Genomic DNA, 22,081 nt, shown 5'->3' on the forward strand with positions numbered 1-22,081 from the left:
GGTGGTGTCATGTGCTGCAGCAGGCAGTCGACAATTTGAATAATCGCCCTTTGAAGGGAGGTACACCTTTCCACCGACTTCTTCACGCCTCTGAAATACAGCCTATTCCAGAGGAAAATCGGTCATTGGCCCCCACTCCTGAACTAGAGAATGCCGGACAAAAGGTATGGGTGGCACCACCAGGTAGTGGCCCTCCTGTTAAAGGAGAAATAGTGACACCTGCCCAGGGTAACACTCGTTGCGTAGCTATTGAGGGACAGGATGATTTAGTCTGTTTAAACACTGAACGCTTACGGTATCATGAGTGACATGTGTCAGGCTTCTTTGTTCCAGGTTCTCCGTTTTATGCTCCTGGTGATCTGGCTTAACAGCTGCTTTGGTGCCAACAATTGGATTTGTAATGACGAGGACGCTCCGAGTGAGTTGCCCGTGGGAGACACAGTCTGGTGCATTACATCAAGGAAGTCCTCGGTCACCCGCCTCAAGTGCAGCTTATATAGATATGTTATTGCCAGTGTCAGTTCTTATATTTTGTTTGTAGATGGACCAACTGAAGAGGTTGCCCCCTACTTCTGTGATGGTCGTTTTTGTGCTCGCTTTGTACCTTGTAATAACTCTGCTCCACCTGTTGCTAAGTGGCGGAAGGATTCCAGTGCTGTGGAAGATTGGTGGTCTACCTCGCCATCAAACATTCCTTCAGATTTGTCTGACAATTCCCTTCTCCATGTTTCCTATGCATACGCTCACTGATTAAATGTTTCTGATTGTTGGGTTTGTACCATAGGCCCTTTGCATGCTGGTACAGGCATTCCCATGATCCCCATTCCTTTCACCCGAAAGGAAGTTGCTGCCTGGAAATATTTTGACCCCTCCAAAGGCAGAGTTTACATTGATGTTGATCAGCCTGTGCCTGAGGAGGCTCGTTTCTTTAATCTGAGTGATATTTTGGGTATTTTCCGAGGATGGCATATTTCTACCTTCTCTCATAATATCACACCCCCCTATTTTATTGTTTCCCAATATGTGAAGGGCTCTGTCTGTTTTTGTAAATTCCCTGCCAAACCTGCCGATTCACTGGGATTCAGTGATTGTCTGACATATTCCCTTTTCATTTCCAAGCCCCCTGTGAACAGGACTTATTGGGTTTGTGAGTCTCGCGCCTATGCCTGGCTGCCCCTTACCTGGGGTGGTTGCTGCTATTTAGCATATGCCGTCCCCTACCTGCACCATATTTCCCGTTTACAGGACCATCCCTCGCTTATGCATAGGTCCGCTGTCCTTCGGCATAGACGTCACCTTTCAGGTGCCGAGATTGTCCTTGGCGCCTTGATGCCAGGTTATTGCGATATTCGCATTTCCCTAGAGATTCACAAATTATATGATCTGATGAACTCTATTGCCAATGAGACATCCTTTGCTCTTTTGTCTGTAAATCAGGGCCTTAGTGACCTTAATGATGACTCTCTGCCGTTAGGACAATGGATTTTGGATTTTCTGTTAGCAAAACGGGGTGGCACGTGTACCGTTGTTGGTTCTGACTGCTGCTCGTATATTCCTAATGTAACCACTAATATTTCTGTTATTATTCAGCATGTTTCAAAATCTGTTTGTGAGCTCCAGTGTCTGGGTATTGTGGCCAACAAGGATAATGTGAGCCTTGGTTGGAATCCTTTTTCATGGTTAGCTGGTACATTTGGGGGATTGGGCCACAATATTCTCCGTTGGTTGCTCGCATTATTGCTTGTTTTTGTGATTATTGTAGTTTTAATTTCTCTTTTACACACTTTTTGTACTCTTATGCTTGTCAAGCCTCGTGTCTGACAGCCTGTGACCAAGGGGTGGAATGTAATGGAAGATTCTAACCTGTTTTTTTAAAAACTTGCAGCTTTGGGTTCTGCAAGGCTGAGAACCTGCTTGTGTTTTAGAATCAGCAGACATAAGCTAAATTCCACCGAGGGGCCAGAGATGCTGTTATCTGACGAAAGGACATCTGTGTACCAAGAACATTTAATCTTCCTGCTTGTTTTGGTCACAGACCGTCAGAGGCCTAGCCTTGATGCAAAATAAACCATTGTATTCAAAGTGATAAGCTGAAAATTATGTTATTCGTTAATAGCCTAGCATGCTAGCTTGCTTGCTTATCTTTCTTGCTGTGCTGGGAATAGGTGCTTGGGTAAGCAGTTTTTGGGTAATATAAATCATGGTCCTGCTGCTGAAGTTTGAGACTTTCCGAGAGGTGGCAACATCTCTCAGCAAGAAGAAGAAGAACTTCTGGAGTCCAGCCAACGTTCCGGTGATGGGAGGTGGAGAAGCTGCTACCGGCGCCCTGACAACCTACTACAAGTGTGCAGTCGTTGCCTCGTTTCGGCAGTTGGGACCAGTCCAAGCTTTGATAAGTATAGTTGGGAAGGGCTTGCATATTGTAGTGTGAAATCAGCTTTTGAATTTGTAATAAACATTTGTATAATCTGAACTGCTCTCGGTGTGTGTGTCTATTTTCTTTCGGTAGTTCAAACACTGTGACCAATCTAAAATGAACAAAGTGAGAGGTACAAGTTTACCCACGACACCTCGCAAAGTTCTTACTTATGGTCAAGTCTCTCAACTTGACATACAATAAGGACAAGTGCGCGTTCAACACAGACCGCCTGGCCCTTCTCGGATGCGTCGTGGCACATAGTGTCATTGCACCGGACTCTAACCACATGGAACCTATTATGGAGCTTCCAGACCCAAACACCCTAAAGGCGGTGAAGAGGTGCCTGGGCTGTTTTCCTATTATTCACAATGGGTGCCCAATTATGCCAATAAGGCCCACCACCTGATTAAGTCCACAACCTTCCCATTATTGGCGGAAGCCCAAGCTGCATTCTATCAGATCCGAGGAGACATCCCAAAGGCCACGATGCAGGCCGTGGATGAGTCCATGCCTTTTCAGGTGGAGAGCGATGCCTCTGACTTCGCCCTGTCCGCCACACTTAACAAGGCAGACAGGCCAGTAGCATTTTTCTCCCGCACCCTGCACGGTCCAGAGGTACGGCACTCCTTGGCCGAGAAGGAGGCACAAGCGATCATTGAGGCAGTGCGCCACTGGTGACATTACCTGGCCGGTAAACAGTTTACCCTGCTGACAGACCAGAGGGCCGTGGCCTTCATGTTTAATACTAAACAGCGGGGTAAAATCAAAAATGACAAGATTCTTAGGTGGAGGATCGAGCTCTCCACCTATAATTATGACATCTTGTACTGACCAGGTAAACTCAACGATCCCCCAGATGCCCTATCCTGGGGAACATGTGCCACGTGCATCTCGACCTCCTCCAGGCCCTCCACAACAGTCTGTGCCACCCAGGAGTCACAAGGTTGTACCACTTTATCAAGACTCAGAACCTTCTGTACTTCATTGAGGACGTCAGGTCCATGACCAGATGCTGCCAGATCTGCGCTGAATGTAAGCCGCAGTTCTACCGACCCGAAAAGGCACATCTTATTAAGGCCACACGCCCTTTTGAACGGCTTAGTGTTGATTTCAAGGGCCACCTACCCGCCGCAATTAGGAATGCCTACTTCCTGACGGTGGTGGATGAGTTCTCCAGATTCCCCTTTGCCATTCCCTGCCCGGATATGACCTCGGCGACGGTAATCAAGGTGCTGTGCAGCCTTCACTCTGTTTGAGTACCCTGATTATATCCACAGGGATCGGAGGTCCTCGTTCATGAGTGAGGAACTGCGACAGTACTTCCTGGCCAGAGGCATAGCCACCAGCAGGATCATCAGCTATAACCCAGGGATAATGGCCAGGTGGAAAGGGAGAACGCCACTGTCTGGAAGGCTGTGCTCCTGGCCCTTAGGTCCAAAGCATTCCACACTACCTGATCGCTCCTGTGCACCTCAACTAACACCACCCTACATGAGCGCTTGTTTGCTTTCCCGAGGAGATCAGCGAATGGTTCCTCCATTCCTCCTTGGCTGGCAACCCAAGGGCTGATCCTACTAAGGAGATACGCTAGGGGCCAAAAGAAAGATTCACTGGTGGAAGCAGTCCACCTCATACACGCCAACCCTCAATACACATTTGTGAGATACCCTGATGGCCACGAGGACACTGTACCTATCCGAGACCTGGCGAGGGCCGGAGATCCCGAATCTGCCCTGTCCACCACTGACTGCCCCACGGAGCAGACCACTCCACACTGGAACTCGATACTAGAGGCCTAGCCACTCGGCACTCCTCAACAGGAGTCAGTCCCCTGGGAGACATCAAACCCCCCTCCCCTCGGGAGCCCTCAGTCATCACCCCGACCCAGACAGTTCCACCCCGCACAACCCCCCCCGGGACAGCTTCCCCTCCCAAACAGCAGAGCACGGACACACCTGCACCCCGTCGGTCCCACAGAAGGATGAAGTCGCCGGTGCGACTGAACCTCTAGTTTGTGGGTTCCACCTCTGGAAAATGGTGGAGGGGTGGTTCTGTTTAAAATGAAGGGGTGAATGTAATGATATGGACATTGGCTGGTAAAGGCATGGGCTGGCCGGCCCCCTGATGGCACTCTCCCCTGTGGCCCAGGCCATAAAGGTCGAGCCACCTCTCCCTTCCCTGCACTTCCCTAGCTTGGATCCGGGCCTCCTCAAGTCTTCTGTACATAAAGTCTATCTTTCCCCTCAGTTTTTGTCCTTGTGGTTATTGGGGCAACTGGTAGTGCCCATCAGCTCCTTTAATAACACAATGCAGAATCTAACCAGACGTGACATAGCTGTTGCTTGAGAGTCAGAAATTTGTGAGTTTAAATCTCACTTTCAGAAGATTGATCATTTAATCTGGGCTGACACTCAGAACAATGAAGTGTGAAATTTTGCTTGTCATCTTAAACAACACAAAATTTCCCCTTCTTAAGTAGCTGTAAATGATATTTTGGGCAGTATTTGAATAGTAGAGAATCACAGAACTCTACAGCACAGAAATAGGTCCTTTGACCCATCTAGTTCATGCCCTACTATATTATACCTCCTAATTCCATCAACCTGCACTCAGACAATAGCCCTCCATACTCCTCTGTGGAAAGGGTTAACTGTAGCTGAGAACAAGTGGAAAAATACTGACCAAGGCAGGAAATCACTAAGATTGATAAACCTCCCATGTTATGTGTCAGGAGGAACCAGGAGCCGCTGATTTTTATCCTTGACTAACAGATAGTAGCTACTTAGTTTCAAATGAAGCAGAACAATGTACTAACTCTGTAACCATCCTATCCTACCCAAACCTCAAATGTCCTATTTTTATTTAGCTTAAACGTTCCTCCTGTCCATAAAAGTATCCTGCTTCGCAATACTAATGCCTTTGTATTATAGAATAGTGGCGCAAATGGGTGTTTAATTTGATGTATAAATATCTGACCATAAATGATCATTCTTCAGAGCTCCAGCGATGGGTTCCGGAAGATCTGGTCTCTCCATGAAATTAGGAAATAAAGCTTCAAAAGAAAATCTCTGTCTATAGAAGTGTTTTATCTGTCCGGATAAAACACTCTTAGAGTTTTATCTAAAACTTGAATGAAACTCCTGCCAAACAGGCTACAAGATGATTTCACTGTCCATATCTAATTATACCTGCTACTGCTCATCAGCGGTCAACTCCACAACTTTTGTTCCCCTTAAAGACTTTGAGGAACACGAATATCAGCTAATCGTTGAGGCTATTACAACATCCTGACCAGACATACCCAGTGCTCCTCCAGACAATCTAGAATTGATCAATTTCAGTGATGGTTCTTCATACCGACCAGCTGATAATCTCCTTCTTCACATTGCCACCAGGAATTTTAGCACAAGCTGCAGTATTGTTTGCATTGATACGCACATGTATCCTAGCAAAAGCCCAAACTATGAATAATTATACTGATTTACAACATGTTTTTGGGGTAGCGCGTGATTTTGGACAAATGTGGAAAATTGTGGTTTTATCATTTCTAATGGTAAGGCAATTCGGCATTCTGAGTTGGTTGTCCATTTACTGGAAACTAGCATTTGTCATAACAAACTGCTGTAATAAAACATAAAACCCGTATCTCTGGGACTGATGACATCATCCAAGGTAATGGCTTTATGGTCAAGATTGCCAAGTCAGTAGCATTGGAATGAATTCCCTTGCTACAGGCAGTCAGACGTAATACACCTGATCACACTCTCCTGCGTAGCCCATAGGATCTCTCTGCTACAGCTCATGAACAATTGCTTGAAGCACAGAAGTCATCCCTAGTCCTGAAAAACATTCCGATTTCAGATCTATTGTTAGAGTACATACAACACTGAGATACTTTTTTCTGTGGGTAAGGCAGAATGACTACTTCTTGGTAGTGCAAAAAAAAACTGTTATGTTAACAAATAAAGAACTGTAAACAGATAATGAATGTAGACACACTGACTGTGCAATACAGAGGAAATTTTAAAAATCAATAAAGTGCACAAGAGTCTTTAAATGAGTCCCTGATTAAGGTTATTGTTGAGGATCTGATGGTGGAGGAGTAGCAACTGTTCCTGAACCTGGTGGTGCAAGTCTTGTGGCACCTGTACTTCTTTCCTGATGGCAGCAACAAGAACAGAGAATGTGCTGGGTGGTGTGGATACTGCTGCTCTCCAATGGTAGGGTTCCACGTAGATATTCTCGATAGTTGGGAAGGTTTAGCTTGTGATGTCCTAGGCTGTGTCCACCCTTTTTGGAGGGCTTTAGGCTCAGGGGTATTAGTTTCCCAATTTCAGACCGTGATGCAGTAGGTCAGCACCCTTTCCAGCACACGTGTAGAAATTTTCCAGGGTTTCTGATGTCATACCAAACCTCCGCAAACTCATGAGGAAGTAGAGGTGCAGACGTGCTTTCTTCACGATGCCATTAGTGCGTATGGTCTATGAAAAATCCTCTGAGATGGTGACTCCCAAGAACTTAAATTTGCTCACCCTCTCCATCTCTGATTCCCCAATGATCACTGGATTGTATACCTCTGGCTTTCCCTTCCTGAAGTCAACAATCAACTCTTTAATTTGGTGACATTGAGTTCAAGGTTGTTGTTGGTGCAAGTTTTCAATCTCCCTCCCGTATGCTGACTCATCACTTTTCTTTATACAACCCTCTACAGTGGTATCATCAACAAATTTGTCGATGGTGTTATTTTCATCAGGGCCAGATTAAGCATATGTTGTAAAGGGGTCCGAAGTTAAAAAAAAATACACATCTATTAGTTTAAAAGAGAGAACAAAAGGCGCTAGTAGGACACCAAATTCCAGGGGAAGCTAAATTCAGAGGAGAGAGCTGAACTTAAAGCAATAAATCATTGAAAATGCAGCCTCCCGCATTTTATGAATGAATACAAACCTATGCATATGAAGCAGGTTTCGAGGGGAGTCCGTGGTTGGGCAAAGGGGAGAAGTGGCAGGGTAAAGGACAAAGAGTTTTCAGCCAAATATCTGTTGGTGGGGAACAGAAACCACAGCAAAGGGGCTTGTAAGACGCTCTGCAAGTGGCTAGAGACCTGCCTAGCCATCAGTACCAGAATCCGTCCCTGCTGTATCATGCAGACCTCCTGCTCTTGCTCCAGAGATGAGAGTCAACCAAAATGTTGGGCTTGAATAAAAGGGAGACAGTTGCCTGAAGGAGAGCATCTACTTGAAGCACTCCATCAAGTACCCCAAGGACAGCATCAATGTGGATTCCCCCAATAAGTGAACATAATGGCCATGATGTTGCATCAATAGCAAGGAGTATATTTAGCTTGATGTTTTAGTTTGATATATCACAACCTGTTCTTAAAATTAGCTGCTAATATTTTTTTAAATTTACACACATATTTAACAAAGAAACCTTTATCAATGGACTTGAATTGCACACCTTATGCCAATAAATAGGATATAAATGGGTAGCCCAGATTCAGAATTCTGAGTTGCAGTGAGATTAGTCTTGCCAATTGGTTTGGAGGTGTAATTTATTAGGGATCCATCAGGGAAATCGACAGAGGTGGGATTGCATGCTTAATATCACCATTACCACTGGATTTCTTGCTGATTTATGATTCCATGGGCAAAATTAAAACTCAAAATAATGTACTTTCAAATAATTAAACTAAACAATTTCACTTTTTCATTCTCACTAAACACTTAAAGCCATTTGATTATAATTTTTTAAAATTTTTTATTTTTCACACCATAAATCATATTGACCAAGATACATACAGACATTTTTTCTCTTGAATATATAGTGTCATTTTCTCCCCCTTTCCCCCCTCCCTTCCCCACCCCGTTTCCCATTTATTTGAAGTTCAATCTATAAGATACATTTAACCCGTCAAACAATGTTGTCACTTAATAAAAATAAACAAGAAATTTTACTGAGTCAGTTCATTTCGTTATCTTCTCCTTCTGTCATTTTAGGTGGTGGAAGTCCACGGTAGGATTTCTCTATTGTATTTCATGTATGGCTCCCATATTTGTTCGAATATTGTGATGTTATTTCTTAAATTATATGTTATTTTTTCTAATGGAATACATTTATTCATTTCTATGTACCATTGTTGTATTCTCAAGTTGTCTTCTAATTTCCAGGTTGACGTAATACATTTTTTTGCTACAGCTAGGGCTATCATAACAAATCTTTTTTGTGCTCCATCCAAATCGAGTCCAAATTCTTTATTTCTTATATTACTTTGGAGGAAGATCTCTGGGTTTTTGGTATATTGCTTTTTGTGATTTTGTTTAATATCTGGTTTAGATCTTCCCAAAATTTTTTCACTTTCTCACATGTCCAAATTGTATGAATTGTTGTACCCCTTTCTTTTTTACAGCGAAAACATCTGTCTGATACTGTTGGGTCCCATTTATTTAACTTTTGAGGTGTGATGTATAGCCTGTGTATCCAGTTATATTGTATCATGCGTAACCTCGTGTTTATTGTATTTCTCATAGTTCCGGAGCATAGCTTTTCCCATGTTTCATTCTTTATCTTTATGTTTAGATCTTGTTCCCATTTTTGTTTAGGTTTACCGTTTGTTTCCTCATTCTCCTTGTCTTGCAGTTTGATGTACATGTTTGTTACAAATTTTTAAATTACCATTGTGTCTGTAATCACATATTCAAAATTGCTTCCTTCTGGTAACCTCAGACTGTTTCCCAATTTGTCCTTCAAGTAGGTTTTCAGTTGGTGGTATGCAAACATTGTATCGTGAGTTATATTATATTTATCCTTCATTTGTTCAAAGGATTGTAATTTATTTCCAGAAAAACAATTTTCTATTCTTTTGATCTCTTTTCTCTCCCATTCTCTAAAGGAAAGGTTATCTATTGTGAAAGGGATTAGTTGATTTTGTGTCAATATTAGTTTTGGTAGTTGGTAATTTGTCTTATTCCTTTCTACATGAATCTTCTTCCAAATGTTGAGCAGATGATGCAATACCGGTGAATTCCTACGTTGCACCAATTTTTCATCCCATTTATATAGTATATGTTCAGGTATCTTCTCCCCTATTTTATCTAGTTCTAATCTGGTCCAATCTGGTTTTTCCCTTGTTTGATAAAAATCTGATAGGTATCTTAATTGTGCGGCTCAATAATAATTCTTAAAGTTTGGTAGTTGTAAGCCTCCTTGTTTGTACCATTCTGTTAATTTATCTAGTGCTATCCTCGGTTTCCCCCCTTTCCATAAGAATTTCCTTATTATTTTATTTAATTCCTTGAAGAATTTCTCTGTTAGGTGTATTGGTAATGACTGAAATAGGTATTGTATCCTTGGGAAAATATTCATTTTAATACATTTTATCCTTCCTATCAGTGTTAGTGGTAAGTCTTTCCAATGCTCTAAATCGTCTTGTAATTTTTTTCATTAATGGATGGTAATTGAGTTCATATAGATGGCCGAGGTTTTTATTTAATTGTATACCTAGGTATCACATTGATTGTGTTTGCCATCTAAATGGTGATTCTTTCTTGAACTTTGTGAAATCCGCATTATTCATTGGCATTGCTTCTCTTTTATTTGCGTTGATCTTGTACCCCGATACTTCTCCATATTCCTTCAATTTCCTATGTAATTCTTTTATTGATATTTCTGGTTCTGTCATGTATATTATAACGTCATCTGCAAATAGACTGATTTTATATTCCTTCGCTTTTATTTTTATCCCTCTTATTTTATTTTCTGTTCTTATCAGTTCTGCTAGTGGTTCTATAGCTAATGCGAACAGTGAGGGAGTTAGTGGACATCCCTGCCTTGTTGATCTGCTTAAGTTAAATTGTTTTGATATATATCCATTTACTGTCACTTTCGCCAATGTGACAGTGGTATATAATGCTTTAATCCAATTAATATATCTCTCTGGTAGGCTGAATTTTTGTAGTACTTTGAATAAATAATTTTATTCTACTCTGTCAAAAGCCTTCTCTGCGTCTAAAGCAACCGCTACTGTTGGAGTTTTATTTCCTTCTACTGCATGAATTAAGTTAATAAATTTACAGATATTTTCCGTTGTTTGTCTTTTTTTAATAAACCAGTTTGGTCTAGATTTACTATTTTTGGTACATTGTCGGCCAATCTGTTTGCTAATAGTTTAGCTATTATCTTATAATCTGTGTTAAGTAGAGATATTGGTCTATATGACGCTGGTGCTAGTGGATCTTTCCCTGTCTTTGATATTACTGTAATTATTGCTGTTTTGCACGAATCTGGTATGTTTTGTGTTTTATCAATCTGGTTGATTACTTCCAGGAGGGGAGGAATTAATAAGTCTTTAAATGTTTTATAGAATTCTATTGGGAATCCATCCTCTCCTGGTGTTTTATTGTTCGGTAGTTTTTTTAATATCTCCTGTAATTCTTCTATTTCAAATGGTTTTATTAATTTATTTTGTTCCTCTATTTGTAATTTCGGTAGTTCAATTTTAGTTAGAAATTCATCTATTTTGTCTTCTTTCCCTTCGTTTTCAGTTTGATATAGTTGCTCATAGAATTCCCTGAAGTTTTCATTGATCTCCGTTGGATTATATGTAATTTGTTTGTCCTTTTTCCTTAATGCCAATACCATTCTTTTAGTTTGTTCTGTCTTAAACTGCCATGCTAGAATTTTGTGCATTTTTTCTCCTACCTCATAATATTTATGTTTTGTCTTCATTATGTTCTTCTCCACCTTATATGTTTGTAGTGTTTCATATTTTTTTTTGTCTGCCAATTCTCTTCTTTTAGTTGTATCTTCCTTTATTGCTAATTCTCTTTCTATATTTGTTATTTCCCTTTCCAACTGTTCTGTTTCCCGATTGTACTCCTTCTTCATCTTAGTTACATAACTTATTATTTGCCCTCTGATGAACGCTTTCATTGCATCCCATAGTATAAACTTATCTTTCACTGATTCCGTATTTATTTCAAAGTACATTTTAATTTGTCGTTCAATGAATTCTCTAAAATCCTGTCTTTTAAGTAGCATGGAGTTTAATCTCCATCTATTCATTCTTGGTGGGATGTCCTCTAGCTCTATTGCCAATAACAGGGGTGAGTGGTCCAATAATAGCCTAGCTTCATATTCTGTTTTCCTAACTCTCCTTGAATGTTGGCTGATAACAGGAATAGGTCTATTCTTGAGTATGTTTTATGTCTACCCGAATAATACGAATATTCCTTTTCCTTTGGGTGTTGTTTCCTCCATATATCCAAAAGTTGCATTTCTTGCATCGATTTAATTATAAATTTGGTTACTTTGTTCTTTCTGTAGTTTTTTTTCCAGTTTTATCCATGTTTGAGTCCCAATTAAGGTTAAAATCCCCTCCTATTAGTATGTTCCCTTGCGTATCTGCTATCTTCAAAAATATATCTTGCATAAATTTTTGATCTTCTTCATTAGGTGAGTATACATTGAGTAAATTCCAAAATTCTGAATATATCTGACATTTTATCATTACATATCTCCCTGCTGGATCTATTATTTCCTCTTCTATTTTGATTGGTACATTTTTATTGATTAATATAGCTGCTCCTCTGGCTTTTGAATTATATGATGCTGCTGTTACATGTCCTATCCAATCTCTCTTTAATTTCTTGTGTTCCACTTCAGTTAGATGTGTTTCTTGTACGAATGCTATATCATTTTTTTCTTTTTTCGGTAAATTTAACAGTTTCTTCCTTTTGATTTGGTTATGTATTCCATTAACATTTAAAGTCATATAGTTCAACATAGTCATTTCATACTTTGTTTATCTTTCCTTTCCGTTTCCTCATCACCACCTTCCCTTCTTATCCATTTCTGCTTTCAACATTTCTAAAACATAAAATATTTCCACTATTCTCATATCTAAAATTCCTTTCACCCCAATAGTCCCTCCCCTTTCTGAGTTGCCCTTTGTCCCTTGTCGGGCAACCACATCTCCCCTCTCCATTTGGATTTGTGAACCCGCTCGCAGGCGTCAACTGATTTCGCAGTGACTGTTATTCTTCCCCACCCAGCCCTCCCAGAAAAGATTTTTATCTTCATATATAACAAAGGTCACTCTCTTAATTCCCTCCTTACTTCCTTTCTTCCCTTTCTTTCCCTTCTTAGTTCTTACCTATATTCTATTTTATATATATATATCTATATATATATATATCTATATATATAGATATATATATATACACACACACATATATGTATCTACATACACACATACATATAGTTTGTTGTCATTTTTGCTCTTGTTACATCTCTTCATCTCTCTGTCTGTTTTGTAGTTGTTCTGCAAATTTTCGTGCTTCTTCCGGATCCAAGAATAGTTTGTTTTGCTGCCCCGGAATAACTATTTTAAGTACCGCTGGGTATTTTAACATAAATTTATAACCTTTTTTCCATAGGGTGGTTTTTGCTGCATTGAACTCCTTCCTCTTCTTCAGGAGTTCAAAACTTATATCTGGATAGAAAAAAAATTTTTGACCCTTGTATTCCAGTGGTTTTTAGTGTTCTCTTATTTTTTTCATTGCCTTCAATATATTTTCTCTTGTTGTATATCTTAAAAATTTTACTAAAATGGATCTTGGTTTTTGTTGTGGTTGTGGTTTAGGGGCTAATGTTCTGTGTGCCCTTTCTATTTCCATTTCTTCCTGTAATTCTGGTCTTCCTAGGACCCTGGGGATCCATTCTTTTATAAATTCTTTCATATTTTTGCCTTCTTCATCTTCCTTAAGGCCCACTATCTTTATATTGTTTCTTCTATTATAATTTTCCATTATATCTATCTTCTGAGCTAACAGCTCCTGTGTTTCTTTAACTTTTTTATCAGATTCTTCTAATTTCTTTTTTAAGTCATCTTCTTCCATTTCTATGGCTGTTTCTCGTTCTTCCACCTTGTCTACTCTTTTTCCTATTTCTGTCATGATCATCTCTCATCTATTCACTTTTTCTTCTGTACTTTTTATTCTTCTTTTTATTTCACTGAATTCTTGTGACTGCCATTCTTTTACTATTTCCATATATTCTTTAAAAAAAATATATATCCATGTACTTGCCCTTCCCTTCATCTTCCATTTCTCTGTGTTCTTCCTCCTCTTCTTCTGGGTCCACTCCAGCATCTGTGTCCTTTACCTCTGTCTCTTCTGATTTTCTTGTTGGGTTGTTTATTTTATTTTGTTGCGTATTCTTGTTCTTCTTATTTTTATTAAAAGTCTCTTTGTGTTGGTCTTCTTCCTCTGGGTTGGTCATCTGTTGTTTCTTTGATTTCCTATTTTTATTTTCTTCCTTCTTGTTCTCGTTATTTTCTATGTTTTCCTGTTGAGAGTCTTGCTGTTGTATTGTACTTGTCTGTTTCAGCTGTGGAGATTTACTCCTCAGCTGGTCCCCCTCCCGTCAGTGTTATTTTTGTCATGCGCGGTTGCGCACTTTTGTTTGGCTCCGTGAGCCATTTTTGTAATCCTGAGTTCGGGGTTTCCACTGACCTCAGGGAGCGGGCTTCTCTCTCCACGGCTGGCTTCCTCGTACCGGTAAGGCCTTCACCTTCCTCCTCCGACGTCCTTCCTTCTTCTTTTCTTCCCGTTGTTTTTGATTTTTCTTTCTTTGCTGCTATTTTCTCCACACTTTTACTTTCACTTTGTTATGGTTTCTGTGTTAGTGCCTTTGTTTTTTCTCTACCTTTTTTTGACTTTTCTGGAGAGGGCTGGAGTTCCCCTACTGGCCACTACTCCATCACGTGACTCCTCCCCATTTGATTATAACTTGAGAGAAGATTTCATTCGCTGCATATTTTTTGATGACTAGTTTTAAGTTAACCTTCCGGAGCGTTAGGATGGAATTGTTGATTCTTTTGGATCTGTGCCTTTCCCTCAAATGTTTAATAGAGCAAGTACAGTTTTATAGTAATATGAAAATGTGGGGCCCGTAGCATATGCTACTTTTGCTACTACGTTAATCCGGCACTGATTGTTGTACCAAGTCACACAGTCTTAGATGTAAAGCAGGGGACTAAGAATGCAGACCTGTGGTGCTCCGGTACTGATGGAGATTGTGGAGAAGTTCTTACCTATCTTCATTGATTGTGGTCTGGAGGTAAGGAAATCCAGGATCCAATTACACAGCAGTGTGTTGAGTCCCAGGTCTTGGAGTTTGCTGATCAGCTTTGAGGAGATGATTGTGTTAAATGCCAAACTGTAGTTGATAAAGATTCATGGCACCACAATGATTTTGCAGTATATTCAGGCACATGGTGTCACCATAACGGATGTCCAGAGTTACCTCTCAGTTAGCTTTTGCCTCTGACTCACCTGGCTCACACATAGACTCACATAGGCAAAGAAGGGATGTAACATGTCATTGCCGAATACTGGTACATGCCAGGGATATCCATTATACTTTCTAAATTCACCAGATTTTGTTTGATTTGTCAACAGAATAACAAAGGGAAAATGCCATAAAAATGTGATCATCTGCCTTTTCCAGTAATGCCTTTTCAAAATTTACAAATTGATTTTGTTCAAATACCACCAGAAGAGGGTTACAAGTACATCCTGGTTATAGTTGATATGTTTTCTAAATGGACAGAAGCTTACCCTTCTGGAAGGGATGATGCCCAAACAGTAGTGAATCCTTTGATGAAAGACAAGGTATAGTACCCAGGTATGGAATACCCTCAGGGATGAACAGTGATGAATACCCACAGGGATGAACAATGATGAATACCCATAAAGATGAACAGTGATGAATATCCATAAAGATGAACAGGTATGAAATACCCACAGGGATGAACAGAGATGAATACCCATAAAGATGAACAGGTATGGAATACCCATAAGGATGAACAGTGATGAATACCCATAAAGATGAACAGAGATGAATACCCATAAAGATGAACAGAGATTAATACCCATAAAGATGAACAGAGATGAATACCCATAAAGATGAACAGGTATGAAATACCCATAAAGATGAACAGTGATGAATACCCATAAAGATGAACAGAGATGAATACCCATAAAGATGAACAGAGATGAATACCCATAAAGATGAACAGGTATGAAATACCCATAAAGATGAACAGTGATGAATACCCATAAAGATGAACAGTGATGAATAACCATAAAGATGAACAGGTATGGAATACCCATAAAGATGAACAGTGATGAATACCCATAAAGATGAACAGAGATGAATACCCATAAAGATGAACAGAGATGAATACCCATAAAGATGAACAGGTATGAAATACCCATAAAGATGAACAGTGATGAATACCCATAAAGATGAACAGTGATGAATACCCACAGGGATGAACAGAGATGAATACCCATAAAGATGAACAGGTATGGAATACCCATAAAGATGAACAGGTATGAAATACCCATAAAGATGAACAGTGATGAATACCCATAAAGATGAACAGAGATGAATACCCACAGGGATGAACAGAGATGAATACCCACAGGGATGAACAGAGATGAAAACCCACAGGGATGAACAGAGATGAATACCCACAGGGATGAACAGTGATGAATACCCACAGGGATGAATAGGGGAACTCATTTCTGCAAGAATTTAGTAAAGGGACTAACACAGGCTTTGGGTTGGATGTGAAATTGCATATACCTTACCAACCCCAATCCTTGGGAATGGTAGAACATATGAACAGAGAAATAAAGAATCCCCTAACTAAACGACACCAACAACACAAGTTAAAGTGGCCAGGCGCACTTCCTCTAGCATTAGACAAATCGAGAAATCAGAAAAATCGAAACACAGGCCTGACTCCACATGAAATCCTAATGAAAAGACCCGTGACCACAGGATCAAAGCCCTCCCTCATTCAAGAAAGAACAGCACTGATATGGAATTATGAAAACATCCTCCAGTATGCACATGCCTTCTTTAGCCAGGAAATATGTACCCATTTAAGTCAGGAGTTAAAGTGTTTATAAAAGTTTTAAACAAGGAATCCTTTTCTCCTCAGTGGAAGGGACCCTATCTGGCCTTACTAACAACTCAAACTACTCGAATGCTTAAAGGAAAATAAAATTGGGTTCTTGTCTCATGCTGCAAGCTCCGCCATGATGCAACCTTGGAACTCCAACCCAAAGCAGCAGGCCAAAGCTCTAAGAGACAAAGACAGCCTCTAACGAAGTGTGATGGCTTCTGAAGGATGAAAACATTGGCTTCTACTTTATGAGTTTGCATAGGGGCTTTAATATAGACATTCTGTTGTGTTTGTTCATCCTACTTTGTGGATAAAGCCTGGAGAACAATGTCTCCCCTGAGGCAGAATGGTCTACTGTTATGCAACATCTCACTACAAAAGCCAGAAATGCTTAGTCACATAAATACTGTGAGTAGTAACACTGGACATTTCTTCTCAAAAGGTTTGCTTCCTGAAAAAAAATGGGGATTATGATAGACATAGGGAGTTCAAGAGGCAGGCGGCTGGGGTCAAAATGGGGACCCGTGTTGAGGGTTTTTATTCCTTTTCTCTCCCATTACTAAAGGAAAGGTTATCTATTGTAAAAGGGATTAGCAGATTTTGTGTCAATAGTAATTTTGGTATTTGGTCATTCGTTTTTTCCTTTTTAAGTGGATCTTCTTCCATATAATAAGTAAATGATGCAATACTGGTGAGCTTTTATATTGCACCAGCTTTTCATCCCACTTATAAAGTATATGTTCCGGTACCTTCTCCCATATTTTATCTAGTTCTATCTTAGTCCATAGGATCGATTTTGCTGCATTAAACTCCTTCCTCTTCTTTAAGAATTCAAAACTTATGTCTCGGTAAAAATATATTTTTTGACCCTTGTATTCCAATGGTTTATTGTCTTCTCTAATTTTATTCCTTGCCCGCTCCAGTATATTTTCTCTTGTCATATAATTCAAAAATTTTACTAAAACGGATCTTGGTTTTTGATGTGTCTGTGGTTTCGGAGCTAGTGTTCTATGTGCCCTTTCTATTTCCATTCCTTCCTGCATTTCTGTCGTTCCCAGGACCTTTGGGATCCATTCTTTTATAAATTCCTTCATATCTGTGCCTTCTTCATCTTCCTTTAGGCCCACTATTTTTATGTTGTTTTGTCTACTATAATTTTCCAACATATCAATTTTCTGTGCTAACATCTCTTGTGTCTCTTTAATTTTTTAATCACTTTCCTTCAATTTTCCTCTTAAGTCATTCACTTCCATTTCTACAGCTGTTTCTTGTTCTTCCACATTTTCTACTCTTTTCCCTATTTCTGTCATGACTAGCTCAAATCTTTGCATTTTATCTTCTGTTCTTTTTATTTTTCTTTTAATTGCACTAAATTCTAATTTCAACCATTCTTTTAATGCTCTAATTTGTTCTTCAAAAAAAGCTTTATCTATATTCTGTCCATCTGTTTTACCTTCTATCTCTCTGTGAAGATCTTGGTCTTCTTCTTCCTCTTCTTCAGTGTCTGTGTCTTCTGTTTCTGTGTCTCTTCTGATTTTCCTGATGAGTTGCTTGTCTCACTTTGTCGGTGAGCTGCTGCTCCTCTTTCCTTTTACCCTGTTGGCTTTCTTTCTCACCTGGTACTTCACTCCCTCTCCTGCCGCATTCCTCATCTTCCAGCTGAGATCCCTGGTGTTGAGCTTCCCTCAGCTGGTTGCGCCGTGGTTGCCCGGTCCTCAGCTGAGCCCCCCTCCCGTCGGTGTTTTCCTTTACCTTAGATTGTGCACTGCGCACTTTTGTTTGGCTCAGAGAGACATTTCTGCAGTCCACCGGTCGGAAGGTCGCACTCCGCAGGGCCGTCACCAACTTAGGAGATCGGGCGCTCTTCTCCACCATGGCTCCCCGTTCCTTCGTGCAGGTAAGGCTTTCTCCTTTCTTTTCCGGTGTCTTTTCTTCTTTTTTCCTGTTGTTTTTACTTTTTCCTTCTTAGGCGCCATTTTCTTTCTCTTCTCTGCAACTTTATCTTTTATTTCCTATATTTTGTATTTATTGAACTTTGTCTTTTCTTAACTTTTTTTATTCTTTTCTGGAGAGGGCTGGTTTTACCCTACCAGCCACTACTCCATCACATGTCTCCTCTGAAATACAGACTATCTTGAGTGAAAAAGTTGCCCTTCAGGCATTTTTTAAATCTCTCCCTTCTCACCTTAAACTGTGCTGTCTAGTTCTAAAATAACCCACCCTGAGAAAAAGATGGTGAGCATTCACTTTATCCATGCCCCCCCCCCCCTATAAAGTCACTCCTCAACCTCCTCTGGTCTATGAAATAAAAATCCAGCATATCCAACTCCCTACAACACCAGAGGACATCTGTACAAAATAAAGGGAGGGAAGTTTAGGGGAGACATCAGGGCTAAGTTTTTTTTTTACACAGAGAGTTGTGGATGCCTGGAATGCCTTGCCAGAGTGGTGGTGAGGCTGGAACATTAGGGCCATTTAAGAAACTCTTTGACATGGATGAAAAAAAAAATAGAGGGTTATGAGGTAGGAAGGATTTAGTTGTTTTTTGGTAGAATTCTTCTTCTGGCTATCCTTTCCGTAGGATGATGATGGTTCCTTTCAGTCAGTTGTTGGGGTTTGAAATGTGCTTCCTGGAGTGGTTGTACAGGCCAATCCTTGACAGACACTACTTGTCACATTCTTGGCAGGTGTGGCCTGGAGAAGCAACAGGGGGAGAAGCTCTGTTGTGGCCCTTCCTATGCTTTTTCTCTGTTGCCTCTTTGATCTTTTTTCTCAGCAGCGTCCACATCTTTTCTGATGGAATCCCTCCACTCCACTGCGAGCAATTTTAAGCCAGGTCCTCCTATGCTGATGGGGCATGTCATCTTTCTTGAGGCTCCTATTCAGGACATCCGTGTACCATAGTCACTGGCCTCCTCGTTTTCAGGTACAGTCTTCGTCAGGCATCTGACAACATGTCCTGCTCAGCGCAGTTGGGTTGACATTACCATGGTTGAAACTGCTGGCATTCCAGTTTGAAAAAGGACCTCAATATTGGAGACCTTGTCTCGCCAGGTGATCCTCATCAGAGAATGTAGGTGACGCTGCTGTAGTTGATCAAGCTGACGTAAGTGACTCTGATATGGGCACCATTTCTCACAACCATATAGCAAGGATGATATGACAACAACCCTGTACACCTCACACTTGGTGGCCAACCTGTTTTGTGACCAAACCTAATCTTTCAGCTGACCAAAGGCAAAGCAGGCCTTTCTGGATCTTGACTCAATCTCTACATCTAGAGAAGCTGAGGATGCTATTGTGCTGCCCAGATAGCAAAACTTGTTGGCAGCATTAAGATGAGTGTCATCAATGAGGACAGTTGGGTCTCTGTAGCTTGAACCAGGGGCCGGTTGGTACAAAACTTGTCTTTTTCAGGCTGATTGTCAATCCATAGTTCTTAGCAGCACTGGCAAAGTGACTGGTGATCTCCTGTAAGTCTTGGAGAGAGTGGGCAACCAGTGCACAGTCATCAGAAAACTGTAGCTCATGTGCCACAATGTCCTTGACTTTTGTTTTAGGTCTTGGTCTTATGAGGTTGAGGAGCCTCATTTGTAGGAAGACCTCTACAAACTTCAGGTTTGATGTGGCATCCTGAAGAACAGCAGCAAATAATAGTCCAAAAAGAGTAGGAGCCAAAACACAAACCTGTTTTACGCCATTGCTGATGGGAAATGGGTCTGACAACTCTCCACATATATTGATGCAGCCTTCCATACCTTCATGGAACTGACAGATGATGTTGGTTAGATGTTGGAGGCAACCAAATTTTGGTAAAAGCTTCCACAGGCCATCTCTACCAACAGTATCAAATGCTTTGGTTAGATCAACAAGTGTGACAGAGACTTCTCTACTGCTCAACACATCTTGCTTGGAGGTGCTTGAGTGAGAAGATCATATCCATTGTATTACAGGCTGTTCGAAAACCACACTGGTTTTTGGAAGGATGTTGTCATTGATGTTGGACACCAAACATCTAAGAATGTTCTTTGCAAGGCATTTTACTGCAACTGACAGAAGAGAGATGCCTCGAAAATTGTTGCAGTCTCTCTTGTCTCCCTTGCTTTTGTAGATGGTCATAACTGATGTGTCTTTGAAGTCTTGTGATAGTTCTGCAGATCCCCACAACATTGTGAACAGCTGGTGCAGGCACGATGTCAGTGTGTTACCACCATACTGGTAGATCTCGGCTGCAATACCGTCAGGCCCTGGTGCTTTGTTGGGTTTTAGCTGTTTGATGGCTTTGATGACTTCATGAAGAGTAGGTGGAGCATCTAGCTCAAACAATATGGGTCAAGGGTGTACTCTGCCCAGTGCTTCATCAGTGATGGTTCCTGGTCTATTCAACAGCTCGTCGAAGTGTTCTTGCCATCTTTTTATATGCTCTGACTTCTCAGTAAAGGTGGATGTACTCTCTTTGATTAGGAGTTGTGAAGGCATCAGCACACTCACGGTGTTTCAATTCGGTGGTGTTCAGCTTTTTTGGTGGTTTGACAGCAATCAATCTGCGTGGAGGTTCGATCAATAAACATAGATCTGATCACACCATTTGAATATCAGTACTCAGCTCCATACTTAACTCTGCTTATACAAACTTCAGACATGCCTCATTACTGGGTGATGATATAGTCAATGAGATGCCAGCTTTTAGATCGTGGATGATTCCATATACATTTGAGCTTGTTTGGCAATCTGAACAGCGTGTTAGTAATGCAGATTGAATTCTGTGCCTATCGAGAGAAGCAGTAGACCTTTACCGTAACTGTTGCCTATCCCTTGCCATCCCAAACATTAAAAATTAAAGTCTCCCAGCAACAGCAGTTTATCAGAAGTTGCCACACTATTGATGGTGGTTTTCAGCTCACTATAAAATGCCTCCTTGACTTAACTGGGATCAGTTAGAGTTGGGGAGAAAACGTTGACTATGGTGAGGTGCTGCTTTTCTTGCAGAGATATTCACAAGGTCTAGATTCAATCATATACAGCAACAGGCAGGGTTGGTAGCTTGGCTGTGAGGCAGTTCTTGACAGCCAAGCACCCACCAGATTCCCTTTTTTCCCCTCTTCAGGCCTGCTGGACCAGAAGAAGTCTACCCTTCTTTCTCTTCATACAGTCCACCCTCTCCAGTGAGTCAAGACTCCTGGAGAGCTTCAGTGTCCATACTGTAGTCCTTGAGCACATGAGTAAGAAGTGCGGTATGTCTCTCTGGACAATAAGAGATAGCAATGTCCAACAGAGTTCATATATTCCATGAGGCGATGATCAGATTCTGTTTGTGATTCTTACTGCTAGTGTGGAATGACTCACCAGCCACAGCAGACTGGCCAGGTTGGTGTGAGCAGGCTTTGTTTGAACCACCTTTTCTAGGACCTTCCCTTATTGTAGGGTGAGCAGTGCCTCCCTAGGCAGAGGGTGCTGGCTCACCATATCTCCGCTCTGTAATCCATGTGTGACCACTCTCCCCCTGTCGCCTGCATGCAGACTTGTGACTACAGCTCCCAGCTGGTCACGTCTACTGGTTCGCCACTTGTCTGTCGCTATAGGACTTGGGTGTGTTGAGGATACCCTACTCCTTAGAAAGAAACATCAAGTGTGTGAATGGATTTTAGGTGAGTATGGGGTTGCACAGACCCACCCTCTCAACA

General features: G+C 41.0%; 1 protein-coding gene and 1 long non-coding RNA gene across 8 annotated transcripts in view; one reads left to right on the forward strand and one right to left on the reverse strand.

Annotated features, from left to right (window-relative positions):
* The window catches only part of LOC138760789 (endogenous retrovirus group PABLB member 1 Env polyprotein-like), a 155,375-nt gene that overhangs the window by 99,936 nt on the left and 33,358 nt on the right, over positions 1 to 22,081 (forward strand). For 6 of the 7 annotated variants that reach the window (XM_069931882.1, XM_069931881.1, XM_069931883.1 and 3 more), the window contains one exon: positions 334 to 2,473. The exons of the other annotated variant lie outside the window; for it this stretch is intronic. In XM_069931882.1, coding sequence (XP_069787983.1) covers positions 814 to 1,821 — 1,008 coding nt within the window. In that variant the 5' untranslated portion in view covers positions 334 to 813 and the 3' untranslated portion in view covers positions 1,822 to 2,473. Of the gene's footprint in view, positions 1 to 333; positions 2,474 to 22,081 lie in introns of those variants that run through there. 7 annotated transcript variants of the gene reach the window in all.
* The window catches only part of LOC138760791 (uncharacterized), an 82,788-nt gene that overhangs the window by 16,304 nt on the left and 44,403 nt on the right, over positions 1 to 22,081 (reverse strand). The gene's annotated exons all lie outside the window — the stretch shown is intronic.

Source organism: Narcine bancroftii, chromosome 4 (assembly GCF_036971445.1).
Source record: "Narcine bancroftii isolate sNarBan1 chromosome 4, sNarBan1.hap1, whole genome shotgun sequence".
In the NCBI taxonomy this organism is placed as follows: domain Eukaryota; kingdom Metazoa; phylum Chordata; class Chondrichthyes; order Torpediniformes; family Narcinidae; genus Narcine; species Narcine bancroftii.